Source organism: Pelodiscus sinensis, chromosome 22, assembly GCF_049634645.1.
Source record: "Pelodiscus sinensis isolate JC-2024 chromosome 22, ASM4963464v1, whole genome shotgun sequence".
Classification (NCBI taxonomy): domain Eukaryota; kingdom Metazoa; phylum Chordata; order Testudines; family Trionychidae; genus Pelodiscus; species Pelodiscus sinensis.
Window position 1 is genome coordinate 1564121 of NC_134732.1, and position 22676 is coordinate 1586796.

General features: G+C 50.6%; 1 protein-coding gene across 1 annotated transcript in view; it reads right to left on the minus strand.

Annotated features, from left to right (window-relative positions):
* The window catches only part of LOC102448059 (microfibril-associated glycoprotein 4-like), a 79916-nt gene that overhangs the window by 17628 nt on the left and 39612 nt on the right, over positions 1–22676 (minus strand). The window contains exons 7-10 of the mRNA XM_075905971.1: positions 22327–22362; positions 3879–4006; positions 2882–3011; positions 2528–2662 (exon numbers count right to left, since the gene is read on the minus strand). Of these exons, the coding sequence (XP_075762086.1) occupies positions 2528–2662; positions 2882–3011; positions 3879–4006; positions 22327–22342 (409 nt within the window). The 5' untranslated portion in view covers positions 22343–22362. The remainder of the gene's footprint in view (positions 1–2527; positions 2663–2881; positions 3012–3878; positions 4007–22326; positions 22363–22676) is intronic.

Below are 22676 nucleotides of genomic sequence, written 5' to 3' on the forward strand. Positions count from 1 at the left end.
AGAAAGGGTTAAACATTTCCCACCTACACTGACTCCACCAATGTCAGGGTAAAGTCACCCACACAGAAGCTCTTCAGAGGGCACTTTCCTCAGCCCTAATGAAGGGGAAATGACCCGAGCGCCCAGTGACAGCGGCCCAAATGAAGACATGGGCAGCTATCACAGGGAGCCAAAACAACAGGGCATCCCACGCGTCACTGCAGAGACGCGGGCAAGCGAGCTGGGAAGGAATCTGGAATTGACCCTGCCCAACAGGAAATCTTGGGAAGCGGTTGTGACGTGTGGTCCCATGATGAGCTGGCTCCTGCAGCCCGAAGGGAGAAGAGCCCATAGGCAGCAAGCAGCTTCCCACCAGGATACAGGCATGTTCTCTCTCTTCCTTGTGACCTTTAGGCAGGGATGTCCCTTGCAGAATGATCATCAGGAGCAACCGCCCTTCCCCCCGGGCTTATTCCAAACGGCATGTGGGATTTTATCGAATCAAAGGATATCACATCTACTGCTTCCCCTTTTCCTCAGCACTCGTTCCTGGAGGGACACTTCCCACTTATGTGTGTGCAACGGACTGTTCCTCCCTCAGTGGACTGCAGTGGATTTGTCCTCACTGAAGTTGATTCTATTGACCTCAGACTATTTCTTCGGGTTGTCCGGATCATTTTGAAATACAATCCTATTCTCCAAAGCATGTGCAGCCTCTCCCAGCTTGGGATAGTCTGTAACCCTCGTAGGTGTACTCTCTGTGCCAGGGCCTAAACCCTGGATGAAGATATTGACCAGAACCAGTCCCATCGCATATCACTGTGTCCTTGCAGCATGACGGGAACCATCGATAATGCTTTCTGAGACTGGCTGCCCAGCCAGCGATGCACCCACCTTATAGGAGCTGTAGCTAGATTGCATTTTCCTAGTTTGATAGTCGAGAGGTCATGTGAGACTGTAACAATCGCTTTACGGACATCTAGATATACCACGTCAGCTCCTTCTCCCCTTTCCCACGGTTTGTCATCTTGCCAAGGAAAGCGATCAGATTGATTTGACATGATTCGTCCCTGACAAATCCATGCTGTTACTTATCACCTTGTTATCTTCTAGATCTTTGCAAAATGATTGATTAATTATTTGCTCCATTATCTTTCCTGGCACAGAAGTGAAGCTGACTGGTCTGAAATTCTCTGGGTTCTCCTTACTTCCCATTTCATTGATGGGCACTACATTTGCCCTTTTCCATGAGACATGCATGGTGGTTATTGTTAATTAATCTGGGTGCTTAACAATTGATTGTTTCCTAATTCAAGTCTCTTTCCAGATATCGAAATTAGGCTGTCTGGTCCACAGGTCCGGGATCCCGTTTGTTCCCCTTTTCGGAGATAGGTGCCATGTTCACCCTTCTCCGGTTTTCTGATACCTCGCCCATCCTCCAGGAGTTTTCTCCGCAATGACTGAGGATTCTAAGATTGGTTCAGCTCGCTGTTTACGCCCTGGCCTACACTACCAAGCTTGTTATTTCAAAATAACGGGCCACGGAATTCGAAATCTGTACTCCTGCTTTTCATCAGGAGTAACGCTAATTCTGAGCATTAATTTGAACAACTTACTCTCCAGTGCTTCCCGAGGTTCTAAGTCTGAGGTAGCGCATCCACATTAACGGAGTTTGGACTGATTTCAAGGCTTCTGCATATTGTGAACACTGTAGTTTGAATTTATTACACCAGGAGTTACGAAGTCAAATTTACTAAGTTTGAAATAGTTTCCTAGTGCAGACATGTTTCCTTTGTGCCTTAAGATTTGTTTCTCTGGCTCCTGCTGACTTAATTAGATCTAATTTATCTGAATATTATAACTCCTCCTCCTCCTCCCCCCTCCCATACATTTGCGCTTGCTCTCCTTCCCCCTTGTTAACAGTGTGTTGAGCAGAGCCGGCCCGAGCCATTCGTGCACCCCGGGCCTCGGGAGCGTGGCTCCGCCCCCAGGAGTGCTACGCGTGTGAGGCTCCGCCTTGCCTTCATCTTTCTCTTGCTGCTAATGCGTTTAACGCCCCTCTTCCTATGGCCTTTGCTGCCCCTTTCTAGGAGTAACTCAGCAATCCCGCAGTGATGCGCAGCAGACTCTGTATGCTACAGACACTCTCTGGTTCGGTATTTGGGAGTCCGGCTGCAGTGGGCACGAAATGGGACCTTTCCACCCACTCAGTGACGTGTACCACCTCTGGTGCCACTACTCTGTTTAATCCAACCATTTCTCGGGGGCATTAAGATCCAGTTTAGGAAAGTAACCAGCAGTAGCTGTGCCCACCTCTGCACAGCTGCTTTCACTAGGCCGGGGGCTGATATTACGCGATACATGTTGTTGTCCCTAGATCCGGTGTGTCTCCTACGCTAGCTCAGCAGCAGAATAACTGGTGTTTCCTGAGAGACATCACTTCCACCCGGCACATTGCCATTTGCTTCTGCCACCAAGTATCCTGCGTCCCTTTGGCTTTCCACGTTTCCATCTGCCACCCGCCATAAAGGACCCTCCTGGAACCTACCTGCTGTGCCTCCTAGAAAGGATCCAAGGGTCAGCATATAGTTGCCAGACTCGCCTGCAATTATGAATGACGCAAACTTGGCATATTGATTGTTGTCGTCAAAATCTCTGAGATCAACCCGCAGCTCCTGGCGTCCTTGAGAGAACAGTTTACAGCAAACTTATTTATTACTGTTATGGATGGTTTTTATAGCCACTCAAGGCTTGAAGCTCAATCCAGGCCCCACTTTGTAGGCACCATTATGGCCATCTCGTTTGATCGCCTGCCTCACATGCATCACAAAATTTCACCCACTGATTCTTGTGACTGCGTGGGGGCGCTGTTAGGGAAAGGAAGCATCACTGATGTCTTTACCTTGGGACGTCAGCAGGTGGATGTTGTCGTTCCCCAGCCAGAATTCTGACAGCTGGCTGCCGAATCCCATCTTGTACGACTTCCAGTCCCGGTAAAAATCCACGGAGCCGTCCGCCCGTCTCTGGAACACCTGCAGGGGAACGGGAGACTCTTAGCTGGAAACCCCACTTTGTCACCCTCCCACACAGAGCGTGAGACTGGAAACCCCGAGGCAGCAAAGCGTTGGGGAGACGGACAGTGTCAGCTCAAGTTCAGCCTGAGGGGACTAGCGCAGAGGGCTTGTCCGGAGGATCACAGTGTAGCTTGGCAGCAACAAAGGGTCACGTGCTCCAAAGTGTACAGCCCTGGCCTGGCAATCAGGACTCGGTCTCTCGGTCAGTCTTTGTCCAGGCCCCGGCACCATGGGGCCCTGATCTTCATCGGATTCCTGAGGCTCTCCTGGGACAGTCACAGGCACAGCAGAGTGTCAGTGGGACGTATATACAGGGGTCAAACCCTTTGTCGCCTCGGCTCCCTAGAACGCTCTCTCCACTCAGGCACAAGCTGCCAGAGCGATGCAGCAGCCGATGCCGCTGGCCTGTGACTAGCGTGGAAGGAAGCAGGAATCCTGGTTCCAGCCCCTATTGAGGAGGCTCCGGGAGCCAGGCAGAGAACAGCCAGAAGGGGGAATCCGGGGACCTGTGTCGTACCAGTGACAAATGTCCCCTCAGACGGGGTCTTTTGGTTCTAAGGCTCCAGGCTCCCTCCATGAAACCCCTTGTGCCCACTGCCCAGGTGTCTGGAGACTTTGGGGAGGGTTGGGGGGTTAGCAGGGCCCGCAGAGTGTCCGTGGTTTTGTTCAGCTAAGCGGGGTGAGATCACAGCATCAGAGTCTGTGCCCTCGTACTTTTCTCCGAGCTACAGCCCCCTGGCTAAGGGCACCTCCCATCTCGGGCCTGGAAATTGGTGGTTGTTCAAGAAAAAATATCCAGTGAGCTTCATTATGCGGTGTTCTTACAATCCATCCTCCACCATCCGTGTCCATGTCACACAGCACGGTCATGGCATGACAGTCGTGGGTGTAGATGGTGTACCAGCCGCTCATGTGGTTCCCTCTGGCTAACAGCTCCTGGCAGCTCTTTGCTCCTGGGTGAAAAGGAATTGCAATTTGTAATTGGTTGTTTGACTCTGCTCGGAGCAGGATTCAACGGCTTCTTTCGGCGCACTGAGGGCCAAATCAATTGCAGAATCATCTCTCTAAATATAAAAAAGTTTTCCTGCGTGGAACAGAATGACCTCATCAGGTTCTTTGGCTGCCAAAGCCTCCAGGGAGAGGGGTTGGTGAGCGAAGCAAACTGCAGGCACAGCCCTCTAGTCTAATCGGAAAAGTAGCTTTTCCTCTCCTCCCAGGGCTGGATTAAGGGGGGGATAACCGGGGAGCTGCCCAGGGCACCAACCTATGGGAGGCACCTGATAGCAGCTGCAAGGGATGCTGTGTGTCTGCATGGCGCCCCTTAGAGCTGCAATCAAGCACCGTGCACCCAACTGCAGATGTAAGGTGCACCGGGGGGCAGGGCTGTGCATGCGCCATGCGCCCAGGGGCGGAGCAGTGTATGGGAACTGCGTAGTGTGTGTCCTGTGAAGTAGATTGTGGTCTCTCTGTGTTCCAGCGTTGGAGAACCAGCAGAGCAGCAGCATATGTACATAGCTAGACTTTTCCTGCTCCCTTCAGACACAACATGTGCCCAACCCGACATGTTCCTTGTGAGAACACCTTGAAAACTCATGGGAATTGAAATGTGCACAAGGAGTTAAACTGCAAATGCCCGTACAGCCATTTGAAATCCATGTTTGAGCCAGAAGGGCTTCAAGTTATCATGTCACTCGGGTGACCGTTTTCCTCCAAAGAATGTCAGATCCTCCCAGGAATACTCAAGAAACAGTTTGCCAGTGCACGGATCATTTGAGACATGTCTCCACATAAATTCACAGGCCACTTCTTAACTATAACCGCACTCATTTTTATAGACCGAAATCCTTTTGCTGATCGTCTGAGAATAAGAAAATGGGTCAAGCAGAGATGTGGGGTTTTTTTCAATTTGTTTGGTGCCAATGCGTTTTCATGTTCACTTCTCTGGATGGAATGAGACAACATTTAGGGTCATAAGAAATTCTCACCTTTCTGACACTGCATTTTATAGATGTCTGCCTCCGCTGGACATGAAAAGAAACACAATGGAAAGTTAAATGTATCCAGAAAATTATCTTTTGTCTTCTAAACTATGCAGTTGGCTACAGTGACTGCCGGGATAGCGAAGTAGTAGTTATGCTGAAAAGGCTTATAAATAAAAAACAAGTGGAAATGGAATCACACACATCTGGGCTCTGAGTCTTCTAACCTGAGCCATCAATACAGCTCGCATTATGTAGCCAACACTGTTTTATAATCTTCTCATAAGGCTCCTTTTGCATAGCTAAAAATTGGTCCTTAATAAACTAAATTAATTACCGTTCAGTTCACAGGAGCAATGAATGCAAAGAAAAAGTCAGGGGAGTTGCATATGATTACACTAGCTGTGAATTTGATTCAATATATTTAAAAAAATCCAAGTGTCAATGGGAGAATATCCATGAAAGTCCTGATAAATAAAAGGTAGTTCCTTTAACTGGACATCTAAATACAATCCATGTCTTGTGATTCATAGTCTCAGTACATTGGAAATACAAGGGAGGTAGGAGACAGTAACCTTCTCCAGGATACACATCCAGATCTAAAGATTTCACCTACATTTCAGCTGTTCTCTTTAACACCGAGGGTGCTCTGCCTAGCGTTGGTTTGGATGTTACAAAACATGGATGGCACCTGTTTCTGCAGGCAGGGCTATTTCTCCCTTTGTAAAGCCCAAATCTCACAGAACAATCAGTGAGCTTGATACTGTGACGTGATAACTAGCCAAGACGAGAGCTCCTCAAGCCACTAGACGTTAGTGCTGAAGAAATGAAACTGCAATGATGCGCACAGTACAAGGGAGAGTGCAGAGGGTCTCACCGGGTATTCCATCAGGTCCAGGATCTCCTGAGACTCCTTTACTTCCTAAAAATAGAACTCAGTGTAAAATCCGTGTTTTGCCTAGATGCTACCTGCATAATTCAACCTCTCACCACAGCAATCACGTGGGTGTAATTGTGCACGGGGCTAGGAGAAAGCCATGCACCCCTTACACTCTGAGCAATCTGTTAATGTTGGTTTTGTGGGCCTCAGGTGATGCATTTACAGTGTTGCCGACTCATACGGTTTTGTCACGAGTTTCATGATAATTATTGTTTTCCTGAAAGCCCAACATGCTGGGACCATATGGGTCTGAGATCATTACAGCCTTCGTTCTTAAAGGAAAAGCTGTTTTCTAGCCCTTGAGGCTGTGGAGGATGCTTAAAAATGTGACCCTGGTAGAACCTAAACACTGAAAACAGAAAGCAAATCAAAAGAAAACCATGTCTATTATCTGTCCATAATATCATGATTCTAAGAGCAGTCCCCTGATTTTTTGTGAATCTGACTCAAGATAGTCAGTTATTAGGGCTTGGCAACATGCATGTATCTTTCCTTCTGCACTGGCGGAACTGAAATAGGCTTTGGCTATGTCTACACTGTATTTTGGGCCTATTTCCCATGACTGCGTAGGACCCTGTGACATAGAGCATCAGAGATTATAATTAGAACCGGGGAAAATTTTCCAGCTAATATTTTACTCAACAAAATATGTTTTGTCAGAAACTTTCAGCAAAGCAGAAAAATGTTTCCAACTGTCCATTTCAGAACATCATTTTCATTGTCATTGGGCTGTTCAAGGGAGACACAGAGGAGAAGAACCATGGCAGGACTCTCACCTTTCAGTCCAGGGGGGCCAGCAGCACCTCTTTCTCCTGGATGAACAAAAGATAAAATAGGAAAGGCTGGTCAGAGATTCCCCGATTCTGGTTGTGGAGCAGAACAGAAGTTGTGTTGGAATAATAAACCCTTTATTATCAAATATTATCAAAGATAGACACTGAAAACAGAGAAAGCAAATGAAAAGAACACCAAGACTATTATTTGTCCATAGCATCACGATTTAAACCAGTCTCCTCATTTTGTGTGAACCTGATGCAGGATATTCAGGAAAAACTTTAAAAACAACGAATAGTCTAGTAGCCCCCTTTTGGGGGCTGTTTTTTAAGTCTTTCCTGTGACAGAATAACTCAGCTATCCCTCTGTAGCTTATCTACTCGCTGTCTCTATTTTCTTCCTCCCCTCCATTTTTTTTCCTTCTCCCCCCTTCTCACCTTCCCTTATTTATTCTTGGATCTGGACTTCCAACACTCTGGTCATCTGAAGAAGTGGGCTGTGCCCACGAAAGCTCGTGATCCCATCTACAGGTTTTGTTAATCTTTAAGGTGCTGCCAGACTATTGAAGTTTTTCCTGTTACGGGCTCCCTCGGCTCCCCCTCTGAAGCTTTTGAACAAGATATTCAATCATCTGGGGTTGGCAGTACTGCGTTCATCTCGTCTTCTGCACTGGCTGAACTGAAACAGGCTTAGGCTTTGTCTACTACTCTGCAGTGGGACCTATTTCCTGTGCCTGCGAAGGACGTTGTGACATATTGGACATTGTAATTGGAGCTGGGAGACAATTTTCCAGCTAATATTTCATTCACCGTTTTGAAATGTTCCAACTCTTCATTCTGGAAGACCGCTTTTTTTTATTTGACAATTAGGGAAAGACACGAGGACACATCTTGTTCAACTGGCACCGATTCCATTTCAGCTTTTGCTTTCAAGAAGCTGGAAGGGAAAAGAGTCCAACGAAACAGCGCAGGGAGACTGTAGGTCTCAAGTCCTCTGTCACCGTGAACACCACCACAGGGTGCCTGGCTCCGCAGCGAGAAGAACCATGGCAGGACTCTCACCTGTCAGTCCAGGGGAGCCAGCAGCACCTCTTTCTCCTGGTTGAACAAAAGATAAAACAGGAAAGGCTGGTCAGAGATTCCCCGATCTCGGCTGTGGAGCAGAACAGAAGTTGTGGTGGAATAATAAACCCTTTGATGTCAAATAGAGGGAAGGGAAGCCAGGGTGGCTTTGGAGCCCAGATATTATACGCACTGGTGTTTGATAAAGAGCGCTAATTAAATATTTTATTCAAAACAAATTTCCTCTTTTTAAGTCACATAATAGGAAAACAAAGCTCTTTTGCCCTTTTTACTTTACCTTTTGAGCCGGTTTGTCCCACTTTTCCTGGGATCCCCTGGCTTCCCTGTTCTCCTGCAAACACAGAAAACTGACTGAATCCTGATTACTGAGTGTGTGAAACCCCATGGCCCCTGGGCTCAAATTGCAATGACCCATCCATGTCGAAATGTAAACAATGTATCTGCATCCGGCCCCCTGGCAACTGCTCTCACATCAGGATCCCCTAGCAGGGATGTTTGCATGGAAGGCCATTGAAGTCAGTGGGACAAGCACATCTTGCTGTAGTGTGGGAATCAAAGCTGGTAAACAATCATGCTTACATGCACCCATTCAACGTGCCATGGCTCGTGATACTAATCACGTTGTACTCTTCTCTAGTCCTTCATGCAAAGTTCTCAGAGCATTGAAACGAGCCTCTCAAAACCTCTGGGAAGCAAAGGATAGTTATTCGCATTGTACAGAGAAGAACAATGAGGCTCAAAGGAAGTGACTTGACTAAGGTCATACAGCAAAGCAGTGACAGAGATGAGGAAAGAACCAGGGGGCTTGGTTGCCAGTCAGACCCTCCGAAGGGAATGGAGAATCTTTCAGAACCTGGTTATTCTGAAACGCCGATCGCCCACCACAGCATGTGGGCGCCTTGCCATGTTTGTACACAACGCAACAATAATTCCCATTTACATCAGCACCATCCACGACTTACTCCCTTCAGTGCCAGGAACACACCTCTTACTCCTGGAGCTCCTGGGTCTCCTCTGGGCCCCACCGCGCCTGGAATTCCTCTGCAGCCTTGGAGAAAGGAGGCTTTCTGGGTACCGTTGAGGCCCACTAAGCTCACCTCTGGGGAAAGAAACGAACCCGTAATCAGTGGTTGTTCGGTTCTCTGGATCAGAAACGTTCTGCAGAAACCCAGCGGGAGAAACCCAGCAAACAAAAGCCTGGATAGTTGCTGCCTTTTCTTTCCTCCACGAGCAATAAACCCACCATTCCCGCCAGTTACGCATTTTGTCAATGCTCTGATACCGCACGTTGGCTCATTCCTGCTAATCTTGGTTTTACGTTACAGTAAAAGCCAAAGTTCAAAAGCAGTTATTCAGAACTTGTGTTTGAAAGAAATCACTTCAGAGTTAATTTTGATGTCCACAAGCCTGGGCAGTGTTTGCAACCCAGCCGATGCGGCACTGGACTAGTTCATGAGAAATTAACTGCAGAGTCACAAAAGGAGAATGAATCAGAGAGAAAAACAAAGAGCTGCTGTTCAGGGAAGAAAATGTCTAAAGGTAAAATAATTTGAAAATCGTTATGAGCTCAGATAAGACATTTTTAAGAATTGAATATAATTTAATCCAACAGAGCCCTCCCTATATTATACACCTTGTGAAATATAAAATTATCTATGGAGACATCAGTGGAGAAATACAGGGACACTGGAAATACTTGAGGCAAGCAAAATGTGGAGGGATTAATATTTTCTGTGATATAGAAACTGCCTCCTAACCTAGCGCATTCTGCCATAGATTGTACATAGCGAATGATTTTCCACATGACCATGAGTTGCAGGAAATGAAATGAGAAAGCAGGAGCAGAGATTGCAACACCAGAATTCAACCCTAATTCAGCAGGGCTCCCTTTCCCTTCAAAGAGAGTTTGCCTGGATGAGGTCTGCACACGTTCGACTAAAACCTCCATAAGGTCATAGGATTACACAGGGTGTGTAGACCACATGGGTCCGTTGACGGAGCCATGTAAACTAGTTTACCCAGCATCGGCAAAGAAGAGGGGATTTAAATAATCCCCTCTTAATTAAAGTAAGTATGGCCGCCGCCCTGTGCCGGCGATCAGCTCTTCCAGCAAAGCGCGGTAGTCTAGACACGGATTGGTCGGCTGAGGAAGCCTTTGCCACCTATGCTGTAAGCCTCGTTTCTCGAAGCATAAGGGATCGGTCGGCAAAGGCTTTCCCAGCCGACCGATCGGGGTCTGATTGTCGGCACAGTGCGGCGGCCATGTTTATTTTAATGAAACAGGGATTTAAGGACTGACATTTCATTTTCTAGCCTTTGGCTTAGCAGACTGCATGGGGCTGTCAGTCACTATGTTCAAATGATTTAGGTCCAAGATACAAAGGAGCTGGGAGCTTTAAACAGACAGCCCAGCTACAACACAGAGAGGCTAGAATTTTGGAAATGAAGATGAGGTACAGGAGGTGCAATCCAATTTTGAGGACTCTTAATGGAGAAGAAGAGATTTGCACCAAATAATCTGCAAAAAACGCGCCTGTTTTTTGCACCCCTCCAGTCTGTGCTGTGCACTTCTGCCACACAGGTTAGATTGTACCAAGTAGTTTTGTACAAAGAAGCTGTTACATGGCACCGCGAGCAGGCAAAGCACCACAGAACTGCTGCCCAGTTCCCAGTTCTGCAGGGCCCAGCTGGGCAGGGAGCAGAGGCTGAAATGCAGCTGTGAACAGGGATTGTCTGTCCCTCACCTGGGCAGGTGTCCTGAGCCTGACAGACCGTTACTGCTAGACAGAGTAGCGGGACGAGCCATTTCCGGGCAGCTCTCCCCATGGCTGGGGCTGGTCTCTGCAGTGGCCGCTGCACTCGCCTTCTTCCCACCTTCTCCTCTCCCTGCTAGCCAGGAGCCTTTTATGTGCAGGGAGGAGGGAGCCTGGGGCCAGGGAAGAGCTGCCTGGCCCATCCCAGCGCCTCCTTCCCACGCCCCACATTCCAGCCGGTCCCACTGAGCGCTTGCAGCTCCAGCGGTCACAGCGGCAGCTGACGCCGTGGCCTGGCAGGACGTGGCCGGGACGGGAGCAGCAGCCACTGCTGCCCCAGGGACGTTACTGGACGGAGCCGGGCGGAATCGTTGCTCCCAGTGTTGGTGCAGGGGACTGTGTCTGCTGACAGACTGAAAGAGGGCGCCCAGGAAGGAGCCCGGTCTGACCCACTGCGCCCCGCCCAAGCCCCCCGCTGACCTCCCGGGGAGCAGGGTTGGGCGCATTGACTAGCCACCTGCTCGATTCTTAGTGGTGGGGCAGTAGCCACGGGAGGCCTCGTGCCACACGGGCCCCGCTGTGCTCCGTGCGGTGCTCGCCCCCAGGCGCCGACAGCAGCGGGTGGATGGGCTCCAAGACCAAGGGACCACTGTGCCCCTCTGGTCTGCCCCCCTGTGCCTCTCAGGCCCCAGCGCGCCCCAGAATGACCCCAGAGCAGATCTTGCCGAGGAGCAGCCAGTCGTCACGGTACCACAGTCGGTGGCGGGGAGTCGGCCCCTCCCTTGGCCAATGGCTCCGGGGCTGACCCCGCTCACCGTTCACAACGTGCGCCTGATTTCCCATCCGCATGGGTCTGGCTCCAGCCTCCAGCCCTCGCTGCCCCCAGCCCTTACAGCCTGGCCGGCCACGAGAAATGGAGAGGGGAGGGGAGGAAGGAGCTGGTGTCCCAGTGCCGGCAGTGCTACGTGTGCCCGTGTCAGAGAAACAGTCAAGGCCAATGGCGCATGCCCAGGCTGTATCTGCCGATATAGCACAGCTGCTTTTTCCATACGCACGTGGGGCATTCAGGGACTGCAGCCTGGCGGAGGCTCCAGACGGCAGATCACTGCCATGGTGCCTTTGCTTCGGTGCAGGCGTGTCTGCGGGATTCCAGTCCAGGCAGCGGGAGGCAGCTGCTGGTCTGATGGTCCCTCTCTTTGTGCTGGGGAAGCGCGAGGACACTTCCCAGTGGGCTGTTGTGGTTTGTACGTGGCACCAGCGCTCCAAAGCCGCCCAGGGGCTATGGGAAGACATGGCTCTCAGTCTGGCTACCGCCGTGAGACTGGGCCTGGCAGCAGAAATCACACAACCCCGTGGAAACGGTGGAAGCAAAGGGGATCCTGCCACACTGGGCGGTGGCACAAACCTGGCAAGCAGCCAGTCAGGGGAACAGCAGACAAAGGAGGAAAGATGCACGGAGAAGCAAAGCTCAAGAGTTTGTCGGGAAAACGTTGGGGACTGCTCAAGATGTGGTGGGAACGTGGCCTGGAGGGTGCCCAGCGTTCGGAGAGCACTGCAGTGTCAGTGGGAAAGACAATCGTTGCGCCCCCGTCCGCACCCAGGGTCAGCGACTCCGCAAGGGGAAGCAAACCCTTTGCTTGTGCAGTAATGCAAGAAGGGAGCCGGACGCTCTCTGGCAGCTGTCCCTGAGGAGGAAGGGGCAGGTGAATGACGATTCCTTAGACACTAGTGGGACTGTCACAACCGACAAGCTGCAGACTGGTGCTCGGGCCAATGTTGTTTCAGGGATTGGTGTTAAAAGTTGGAAAAGACCGAGGGCCCCGGGGAGTGAACAGCCTCTAATGGGGGAGCTGAGCGGGGCCTATGTTGTTTCAGGGATTGGTGTTAAAAGTTGGAAAAGACCGAGGGCCCCGGGGAGTGAACAGTCTCTAATGGGGGAGCTCAGCAGGGTCTATAGCCTCGTCATGCCCCTGGGTAACGGGGAGTCCCTGGGTCTGTGCTCTCCTGCAGAGATTGAAGGGCCAGAGGCTCCAGCCTCGGCAGCTGTGGTATTGGCAGGGTGGGAGCTGGAACCTCAGGGCTGTTTGCATCGCCGCACCCTGGGGCACTTGTCCCCTTTGCCCCTCTGCCCCGCAGCGGCTCTGGGCGAACTCTTTCCTGCTATAGGTCCATGCGTCCTAGATTCACTCAGAACTGACAGACAGTGAAAGGGAATAAAACCCCTGCATGAGAAGCACCGCAAGCCCCAGGGTGGTACAGAGAGTGCAGGTGGGCGGGGGAAAGGGCACATTGTCCAGGACGTTTGATACAACTGCAGTAGGAGCAGGGGCGGATTCGGGCGTAGTGCATGCCCCACTGTTTTAAAAAAGTATCGTCCAGCCTCAGGGAGGGGAAAGACTTTGCAGAGGTCAGAGCTAACGAGGAGACTTTACCGAGAGTAATGAAGGCTGTTAGCACAGAGCGGTCAGGACATTACGCACCGTGTCCCTATTTACCGTTGGAAGCAGAACCATCTGGCTTTGGTGGCTGCTGTTTAAAGTAAAGAGGAGAATTGTGCCTGAGATATAAAAAGCCGACATGCTCGTGGGAATGGATGATGGATTGCTGTGTATGGAGAAATGCAATTATAGAGCCAGAGAGACCAATAGGCTCCTTAGAGACTAACCAAAAAATACAGATGGTATCATGAGCTTTCGTGGGCACAACCCACTTCTTTGGATGAATGGATCAAGAGGCACAGAGTGGCACAGAAACCCCAAAGGGAGGGAGGTGGAGGAGAAAGGGAAATAAACTCCTTTCAATTCTAGTGCTAAATGAGGCTAGTAGAGTGGACTCTCAGTGTCCAATACTTAACTTTTGATGCCATTTGGGTGTTGAATATAACAACCCCGCCAGTTCATGTTTTTCAGTCCCTGGGTGAAGGTGTCAAATTTGCATACACAGGCCAGTTCCACAGACTCTCTGCCCAGTTGGTCCCTGAAATTCCTTTGCAAATAATGGCCACTTTGAATCCACTAGTGAGTGCTCGGGCAGGTTAAAATGTCACCCAGCAGGTTTCTGAGAGGTGCCATTCTGAATGTCTGGTTTGGGTCCGTTCAGCCTTTGGCGCAGGGACTGTCCGGTGTGGCCAATGTGCATGGGCACTGCTGGCCGATGGTGGGATCTAGCCCATTCGAGGATGTGCAGTTGTAGGAGCTGCTGTGGTGGCTGACGCGGTTAGGCCCTGTGGCCGTGTTGCTTGTAGAGACGTATGAACAAAGTTGGCAATGCAGATTGAGGGGTTATGGGCGGATGCGTCATCTGGCTCTGGGAACCCAATAAAAAATGGGGCTGACAGCCCAGGATGGTGTTACACCAGGGCTGGCCAGTCATTATTGGTGGAGGCCACGCCACGAATTTGGGAGGTGCTGGAGGACCTCACCCTTCCATGCTATTAATGGAAGAGGAGCGGGGTTGGAGATGGGGTTTGGGTGCAGAAGGGAGCTTGGGGGAGGTGACGGGGGCACAGGGCTGGGGTCTTGGAGGGAATGTGGGTGCAGGATGGGGCTGTAACGTGGGGTCAGGGTCTGGGTGGGATGGGGGAGCAGAGGGCTACGTTACCAGGGGCAGAAGGGTGGGGGGGCAGAGGGTTGAAGCAAGGGCAGAGTGGGGTGCAAGAGGCAGGCTCTGGCTTGGAGGTGCCTAGCAAGGGGGCCCTCACCGTGCAGCCCAGTGGGCCCCTCCAGCATGCCGCTCAGGGCTAACTGGCAGCTCGCACGGGTTGGTGTGGGAGCTGCGAGATTGCGTTGGGGGCAGGGCAGCGCACAAAACCTCTGCTCCCCCCAGCTTGTGGGGGTATGCAGGGATAGGGCGGGCCAGGCAGCGAGCTCCCACAGGGCCTCGGCCCATCGGGTGGTTGCCAAGTTGTATTCGGCCCACGGGCCGCCATTTCCCAGCCCGGCGTGAGACCAATCACAGCCCAGGCAAGCGCTTCCGCCCTGAGACGGCCCCTTGCCAGGGACCGAGGGGCCGTAGCGAAGGTGCCCAGGTGCCGAGCCGGAGGGGGAGATGGCCGTGGCAGGGCTGTAGCTGGGGCAGGCTCAGGCCCTGGCTCGGGTCCTGCTGTCTCCCCAGGGAGAGCCGAGCTCCGAGCCCCACTGCCCACATTTGAACTGGCCCAGAGAGGGGGGCTCCCAAGAGGGGGCTCCGGTGAGGGGCCACCAATGGCAGGGCCTCCATTCGGCCAGAGGGCCCCCCCCGGTGCCTGCCCGCGGCGCGGATGCCGGCTCTGCTGCCACAGCGGGTGCAGACTGTGGCTGGTGCGGGGCCTGGGCCGGCGGGAGCAGAGGGCAGGGCCTGGGCTCGGCCGGGGCTGTGGGGAGAGACGGGAGCCGAGCAGGCGGCGCAGCAGCAAGGACGAATTAAAAGCTGCTCCGGGCCCCTGGGCTTGTCCCCCGGCTACGGGCACGTGGAGTGGGAGGGATTTGGGCGTGGGCCTTGTGACCGTTCGACCTTCCCCGGGCACCAGAGCCCCGGGCGAGGGAGGGGCGGCCAGTCCTGCCCCTCAAGGCCCTGCAGGCTCGGGCTCAGCCCTGGGACTTTCTAGTCTCGGCCTGGCCTGAGATTGCTCTGCACGCTCCTTGGCACCACATGGTCAGACTGGCCCCTTCCCCAGCCAGGACACTGCTGGCCGAGGTCGCGCCCCCTCGTGCGCCCCCGGGAGCCAGACAACGAACGTCCCCTCCAACCCGGGGGCCTCTGCCCCCCATGTAACAATGCAGGGCCGGGCCCTCGGGTGTGAGCGCTGCAGACCAGTCTTGTGGGCACAAACCAATGTGAAACGGGGAACCCTCCAGCCGCCTTTGCTTTATCCACCCAGGGGAAGGTTCCCAGGGGCGGATGCAGCATCTGCGGGTACCGAGTGGCTCAGCCCCGGAAGAAGGGCGTGGCAGTGCTAGGAGCTGCCAGGAATGGAATCACCAGACAGCAGAGAGCCGGCCGGGAAAGGAGACAGGGCCGAGACAGCCCTGGCCGGAAGTTTGCAAACTGAGAGATTTTCTGTGGGCAAACAGAGTTTTAAAAGCACCGGGACATTTCCGTGAATTATCACTGACATCGCCATGTATTGCTTGGCAGGGAATAAATCATAAAATATTTTATTGAGCAATCGCTGAAAATATTGACGTGATAATGACCATATTTTTTTCTTTATAGAAAGCTACATTTTTGGGAAATGAGAAAAGAAAATAGCATCTTCTGATACTTTCTAGCAAGGAGAGGAATTGTTAAAAAATCTCCTAAAATTGGAAAAAAGAACAACCCCAAAAGCAAAGACGAGTCACTATAGAACCATGTGAAATGAAAATAATTTCGACATTCAATTTTTCTCCACAAAACCATTTTTATCGTTTTTAATCCGTTCTAGTCCTGCTGCACTGCACTGGCTTTGGCTGTAGAGCTCCCTTGTTCTTCCCTCTCGCTGGGAGTGGTCTAAGTGCCGCTCCGTGGGACAGTGATCACGCTAGGGGGGTGGGTTCCACATGCGCCCACGGGCTGGCGCCTAACGAGAAGGTCTGTAGTGTCATCTCCAGATAAATGGTTATTATCACAAGCCTATTATTGCTATAGAAGAGCTAAGTATAATCATGGTAACTAACTCCCTGATCGGTTACACAGGCCTAATTTTCATCTCAGACATCCTGTAGGAGTAATTGAGCCCTTTGCCAGAAGGCCAGTTCACCCCATCAGCAGAACTTTCATGGTCCCCTTTCAGGTATAACCCATTCAGGGTAGAGCGATGACAATCCCTGTACCACCAGGCCCCCTGAAAGGTTACAGCGCATTGTTTCTCAGAAAGGTCATTGTCATGGTCCTGGGTTGAAAACATCATGCCATTTTGTTCGGAGAAGGAATCCCCTGTGGAAACAATTGGATTTCTCTATTATATGTTTGTTCAGTGACAAGCCAGGCGAGAGAATCTCTTTTTTTTCACGTTTACAGTTGAGTTGCCACAGACAGTCTGGCAATCCTGCAGGGAGTTGCTAAATTTCTCATGGCAGCAGACAGCAGCAATCTCCCCGGGGTCAGGAGTGAGACGGCAGTTCTACTTCCAGTGGGGAATATTTTTCACCAGGCCTAGTTCTGAGAGCATCTCCACACAAGACCGGGCAGAAAACTCTTCAATTAGCAGACAGACTATCAGAGTATGGAGCTGCCATCAAGGCCAAAATGCTGGTGTGCCAAGACTGCGTTCCTAGTACTCGCAAGGGCTGGGGGGAGCCATGGAGAATTTGTGCTCCTCAGGAGAAAGGGTTAAACATTTCCCACCTACACTGACTCCACCAATGTCAGGGTAAAGTCACCCACACAGAAGCTCTTCAGAGGGCACTTTCCTCAGCCCTAATGAAGGGGAAATGACCCGAGCGCCCAGTGACAGCGGCCCAAACGAAGACATGGGCAGCTATCACAGGGAGCCAAAACAACAGGGCATCCCACGCGTCACTGCAGAGACGCAGGCAAGCGAGCTGGGAAGGAATCTGGAATTGACCCTTCATGATCACTTTCACCCAAATTGTTTTCCCCTTTCAAATTCACTGCTAATCCCCCACCTTGTTGGTCAGAATTAATTCTTAAATACCTGGATCTCCTGGCTACTTCCTCTACAAAATGGTGAGCTCAACACAATCCAAGGACTTGTTAGAAATGTGGTGGGTTTTTTGTAGTACTTTTCCAACAAAAGTGTGACTATTATTACGCATCCCAAAATACTCAAGGAGCTGATTGAGGAGCTGTCTGAGCCATTAGACATCATCTTAGAACAGTCAAGAGACATTTCAGAAGACTGGAAAATGGCAGAGAACAATTACGCACGTACTCCTGCTGCATAATTCAACACCTTCGCCCTCAATAATAATTCAACAACCAGACCTCAATATTCCAGTAATGAGATTTAACCCACCCCAAGTCTGTGATGCCACTGAAGTAGGAATGCTACTGTTACAGAAATCCTGCCAGTTCTTCCTGTTTATTTCCCAGCCACCTTGCATCTCTATATTTGAGAGGATTCCTCAACTGATATCTCACTTTTTCATCCTCAAAGGCTATATGCCGCTGCTCCCAAAACAGCTAACACTGTGTTAAGCTGGCCCTTTGCGCTTCCTGTGGGCTTTTATCACTTGGCCCTTTTAAACCTAATTAAGAGCCCTCCTCCCTAGCTGGGGAGTGGGTGGGCCTAAGCTATGGACTCTCTCTGTATGCTATGGACTCTCTCTGGCTTGCTATTTGGGAGTCCGGATGCAGTGGGCATGAAATGGGACCACTACGCCCACTCAGTGTTGTGTACCATCTCTGGTGCCACTATTCTGTTTAATTCAGACGTTTCTCGGGGGCGTTAAGATCCAGTTTAGGAAAGTAACCAGCAGTAGCTGTGCCCACCTCTGCACATAATTCTGCTTTCACTAGGCCGGGGGCTGATATTATGCGATACATGTTGTTGTCCCTAGATCCGGTGTGTCTCCTACGCTAGCTCAGCAGCAGAATAACTGGTGTTTCCTGAGAGACATCACTTCCACCCGGCACATTGCCATTTGCTTCTGCAACCGAGTATCCTGCGTCCCTTTGGCTTTCCACGTTTCCATCTGCCACCCGGCATGAAGGACCCTCCTGGAACCTACCTGCTGTGCCTTCTAGAAAGGATCCAAGAGTCAGCTTGTATTTCTCTGGCTCTCCTGCAATTTTGAATGATGCAAACTTGGCATATTGATAGCTGTCATCAAAATCTCTGAGATCAACACGCAGCTCGTGGGCTCCTTGAGAGAACAGTTTGGCAGAAACCTTTCAGCATTAGTGTTTGTTACTGTTATTGCTGGTTTTTATTGCACAAGTCCCTAACGGCTCTAAACAAACCAGACCCATTATGTAGGGACCATTATGATCATCTTGTTTGATTGCCTGCATCACAGAATTTCACCCACTTGTTCTTTCATCAAGCCCATATATTCATAGCAACCTTTAGCAATTCAGTTTCAATCCACTAAGCTGACCTCCCTATTAATAACCTGCTCCATGTGATGCCTGGCTAAGGGAGTTCAGAATGCACAACCTCATTGTTAGGGGGTTTATTCCTTCACTCTCTCACTTACTGGTCCTTCTCACGTGAACAGAGAACAGCAATGCCCGATGTGCAGAGATGCAAACAGTCAGATGTTGGGGTTAGCTTCCAGCAGGCATGAATCCTGTTTCTGTCCCTTTTTCTCCTGTTCTCTTGGTTTTGCCTCCTTACTTCCTGTTTCTCTCTCATATATACAGTATTTTCAGGGATAGCTTAACCAATCAGTCTACAGAAATGTAACTAACCAATCCTAACATGTTTATGTTAATCCTAACAAGTTGAATATGAGTCAACAGTGTGATGCTGTTGCAAAAAAAAGCAAATATGATTCTAGGTTGTATCAATAGGTGTGTTGTAAGCAAAACTCGTGAAGTCATTCTGCCGCTCTACTCTGCACTAGTTAGGCCTCAGCTGGAGTACTGTGTCCAGTTCTGGGCGCCACATTTCAAGAAAGATGTGGAGAAATTGGAAAGGGTACAGAGAAGAGCGACAAGAATGATTAAAGGTTTAGAGAACATGACCTATGAAGCCAGGCTTCATGAACTGGGCTTGTTTAGTTTGGAAAAAAGAAGATTAAGGGGGGACATGATAGCGGTTTTCAAATATCTAAAAGGGTGTCACAAGGAGGAAGGAGAAAATTTGTTCCTCTTGGTTTCTGAGGACAGGACAAGGAGTAATGGGCTTAAAGTGCAGCAGGGGAGGTTTAGATTGGACATTAGGAAAAAATTCCTAACTGTCAGGGTGGTCAAATATTGGAATAAATTGCCAAGGGAGGTGGTGGAATCTCCCTCTCTGGAGATATTTAAGAACAGGTTGGATAGACATCTGTCAGGGATGGTGTAGACGGAGCTTGGTCCTGCCTTGAGGGCGGGGGGCTGGACTCGATGACCTCTCGAGGTCCCTTCCAGTCCTATTATTCTATGATTCTATGATCTGGCCAATGATATCCCACCACCAATGATCAATTGGGTAATCAGATTACACCCCAAAAAATGAGTTATTCAGGAAACAGACATAAAGAACCAGATAGAACCTGACAGATAACCAAAAGAGAGATGGGGAGTGGGCTCTTGCCAGACAGAAATCTGCCCCCTAAGTTTCAGTGACTGGTTTGGAATGTACCTTCCATACTGGTTTGGCTTCACTTTTCTAGGGTGTGTCTACACTGCACCCTTCGCTTGAAATAAGCAATGCAATGCGAGGTACACAAGTTGCATAGCTTATTTCAAGTCCATTTAAAAAATAAAGTGGAACATCCCCGTGGAACGAGGTTTACCAGGGCACTGGAACAGCGCACCCGTTACTTACAAAGATATTTCGAAATAACGAGCACACTGTCAGGACGCAGAAAACACTATTTCAGGATACCAGAAGTACCTTGAAATAGCGCCGCTGTCTAGTCAGGCCCGTACAGGCCTTTTTAGGCAGGCCCTAATATCTATATCCTAACACTCATCCAGTCTGTAGCATCCTCATTGCTGTACCGTGGGCAAACCACCCACAGACAAAATTCTGAACCATGAATCGTTGGCCCAGCAATCACAGCATTCCCGGGCTCGATAGCTTTGCGTGGCAGGGCTGTGCAGTGATGAATAGGAAGCGGGGTCTGGGGTAGCCGGGCTGCCTCTACCGACAGTACGACTGCGTGGGTGGCTGTGAGGAAAGGGAAGCACCAGGGATGTCTTTACCTTGGGACGTCAGCAGGTGGATGTTGTCGTTCCCCAGCCAGAATTCTGAGAGCAGATTCCCGAAACCTCTTTTGTACGACTTCCAGTCCCGGTAAAAATCCACGGAGCCGTCCACCCGTCTCTGGAACACCTGCAGGGGAACGGGAGACTCTTAGCTGGAAACCCCACTTTGTCACCCTCCCACACAGAGCGTGAGACTGGAAACCCCGAGGCAGCAAAGCGTTGGGGAGACGGACAGTGTCAGCTCCAGTTCAGCCTGAGGGGACTAGCGCAGAGGGCTTGTCCGGAGAATCACAGTGTAGCTTGCCAGCAAAAAAGGGTCACGTGCTCCAAAGTGTACAGCCCTGGCCTGGCAATCAGGCCTCAGTTCTACACCCAGTTCTGCCATTTGGGTAAGTCCCACGGCCTCAGCCCTCTGTCGCCCCTCTGCCTGCCCTGTCTGCAGAGACTGTGAGCTCTTGAGGACAGGGACTGTCTCTCGGTCCATCTTTGCCCAGCCCCCGGCACCATGGGGCCCTGATCTTCATCAGATTCCTGAGGCTCTCCTGGGACAGTCACAGGCACAGCAGAGTGTCAGTGGGACGTATATACAGGGGTCAAACCCTTTGTCGCCTCGGCTCCCTAGAACGCTCTCTCCACTCAGGCACAAGCTGCCAGAGCGATGCAGCAGCCGATGCCACTGGCCTGTGACTAGCGTGGAAGGAAGCAGGAATCCTGGTTCCAGCCCCTATTGAGGAGGCTCCGGGAGCCGGGCAGAGAACAGCCAGAAGGGGGAATCCGGGGACCTGTGTCGTACCAGTGACAAATGTCCCCTCAGACGGGGTCTTTTGGTTCTAAGGCTCCAGGCTCCCTCCATGAAACCCCTTGTGCCCACTGCCCAGGTGTCTGGAGACTCTGGGGAGGGTTGGGGGGTTGGCAGGGCTCGCAGAGTGTCCGTGGTTTTGTTCAGCTAAGCGGGGTGAGATCACAGCATCAGAGTCTGTGCCCTCGTGCTTTTCTCCGAGCTACAGCCCCCTGGCTAAGGGCACCTCCCATCCCGGGCCTGGAAATTGGTGGTTGTTCAAGAAAAAATATCCAGTGAGCTTCATTATGCGGTGTTCTTACAATCCATCCTCCATCATCCGTGTCCATGTCACACAGCACGGTCATGGCGTGACAGTCATGGGGGTAGATGGTGTACCAGCCACTCATGTGGTTCCCTCTGGCTAACAGCTCCTGGCAGCTCTTTGCTCCTGGATGAAAAGGAATTGCAATTTGTAAACTGGTTGTGTGACCCTGCTCGGAGCAGGATTCATAGGCTGCTTTGTGGTGCACTGAGGGCCAAATTAACTAGAGAATCATGTAACTGGAAAAGAATCTTTGAGGCATCTTCTCCTCCCCTCCACACAGCAGTGTATGGGAACGGGGTAGTGTCCCGTGAAGTAGATTGTGGTCTTCCTGTGTTCCAGGTTTAGAAACCCGCCAGAGCAGCAGTGTATGTACTTAGCTAGACTCTTCCTGCCCTCTGTATTTGGCAAACAGAATGATTTGGACTCCAATGTGCCTCTGTGGCTCATATGAGGTTTGTTTGAAAGAGGAAAAGACACAACACGTGCCCAGCTCCATGTGCTCTGGGTCAGAGCAATTGAGCCTGGGGAGATGGTGGCTGAAAGCATCTTGAAAACGTATTGAATCTGAAATGTGCACAAAGGATTGTACTGCAAGTGCCCACACAGCCATTGTGAGAGCCGTCTGAGAGCCAGAAGGGCTTCTAGTTATCATGTGACAAGGGTGAATATCAGATACTCCCAATTGCTAACCACAACCACATTCATTTTAAAGGATCAAAGCTTTTTGCTGATAGTTTGAGAACAAAAATAGGTAAAGCAGAGATGTGGGGTTCTTCAAGGTGTCTGCCTCTATTGGGTTTTCATGTTCATTTCTCTGGATGGAACGAGAAGACATTTAGTGGTCATAAGAAATTCTCACCTTTCTTACACTGCATTTGATACAGGTCTTTTTCCACTGGTCATGAAAAGAAACACAATGGAAAGTTAAATGGATCCAAACAATATTCTTCTATCTTTTAAACTATGCAGTTGGCTCACAGTGACAGCTGGGATAGCAACGTACGCGGTACATGGAACACCAAGTGCTAATAGGATCACGCGTCTCAGATCTGAGCCTTATAGCCTGAATCATCATGACAGATATTATTATTTAGCCAGCACTATGACAATGGGAGAATATCAGTTAAGGAAAGTACTGGTAGAAGAAGGGCCGTTCCTTTAACTGGACATTTAAATAAAATCCATTTCTTATGATTCATATTCCCCCCT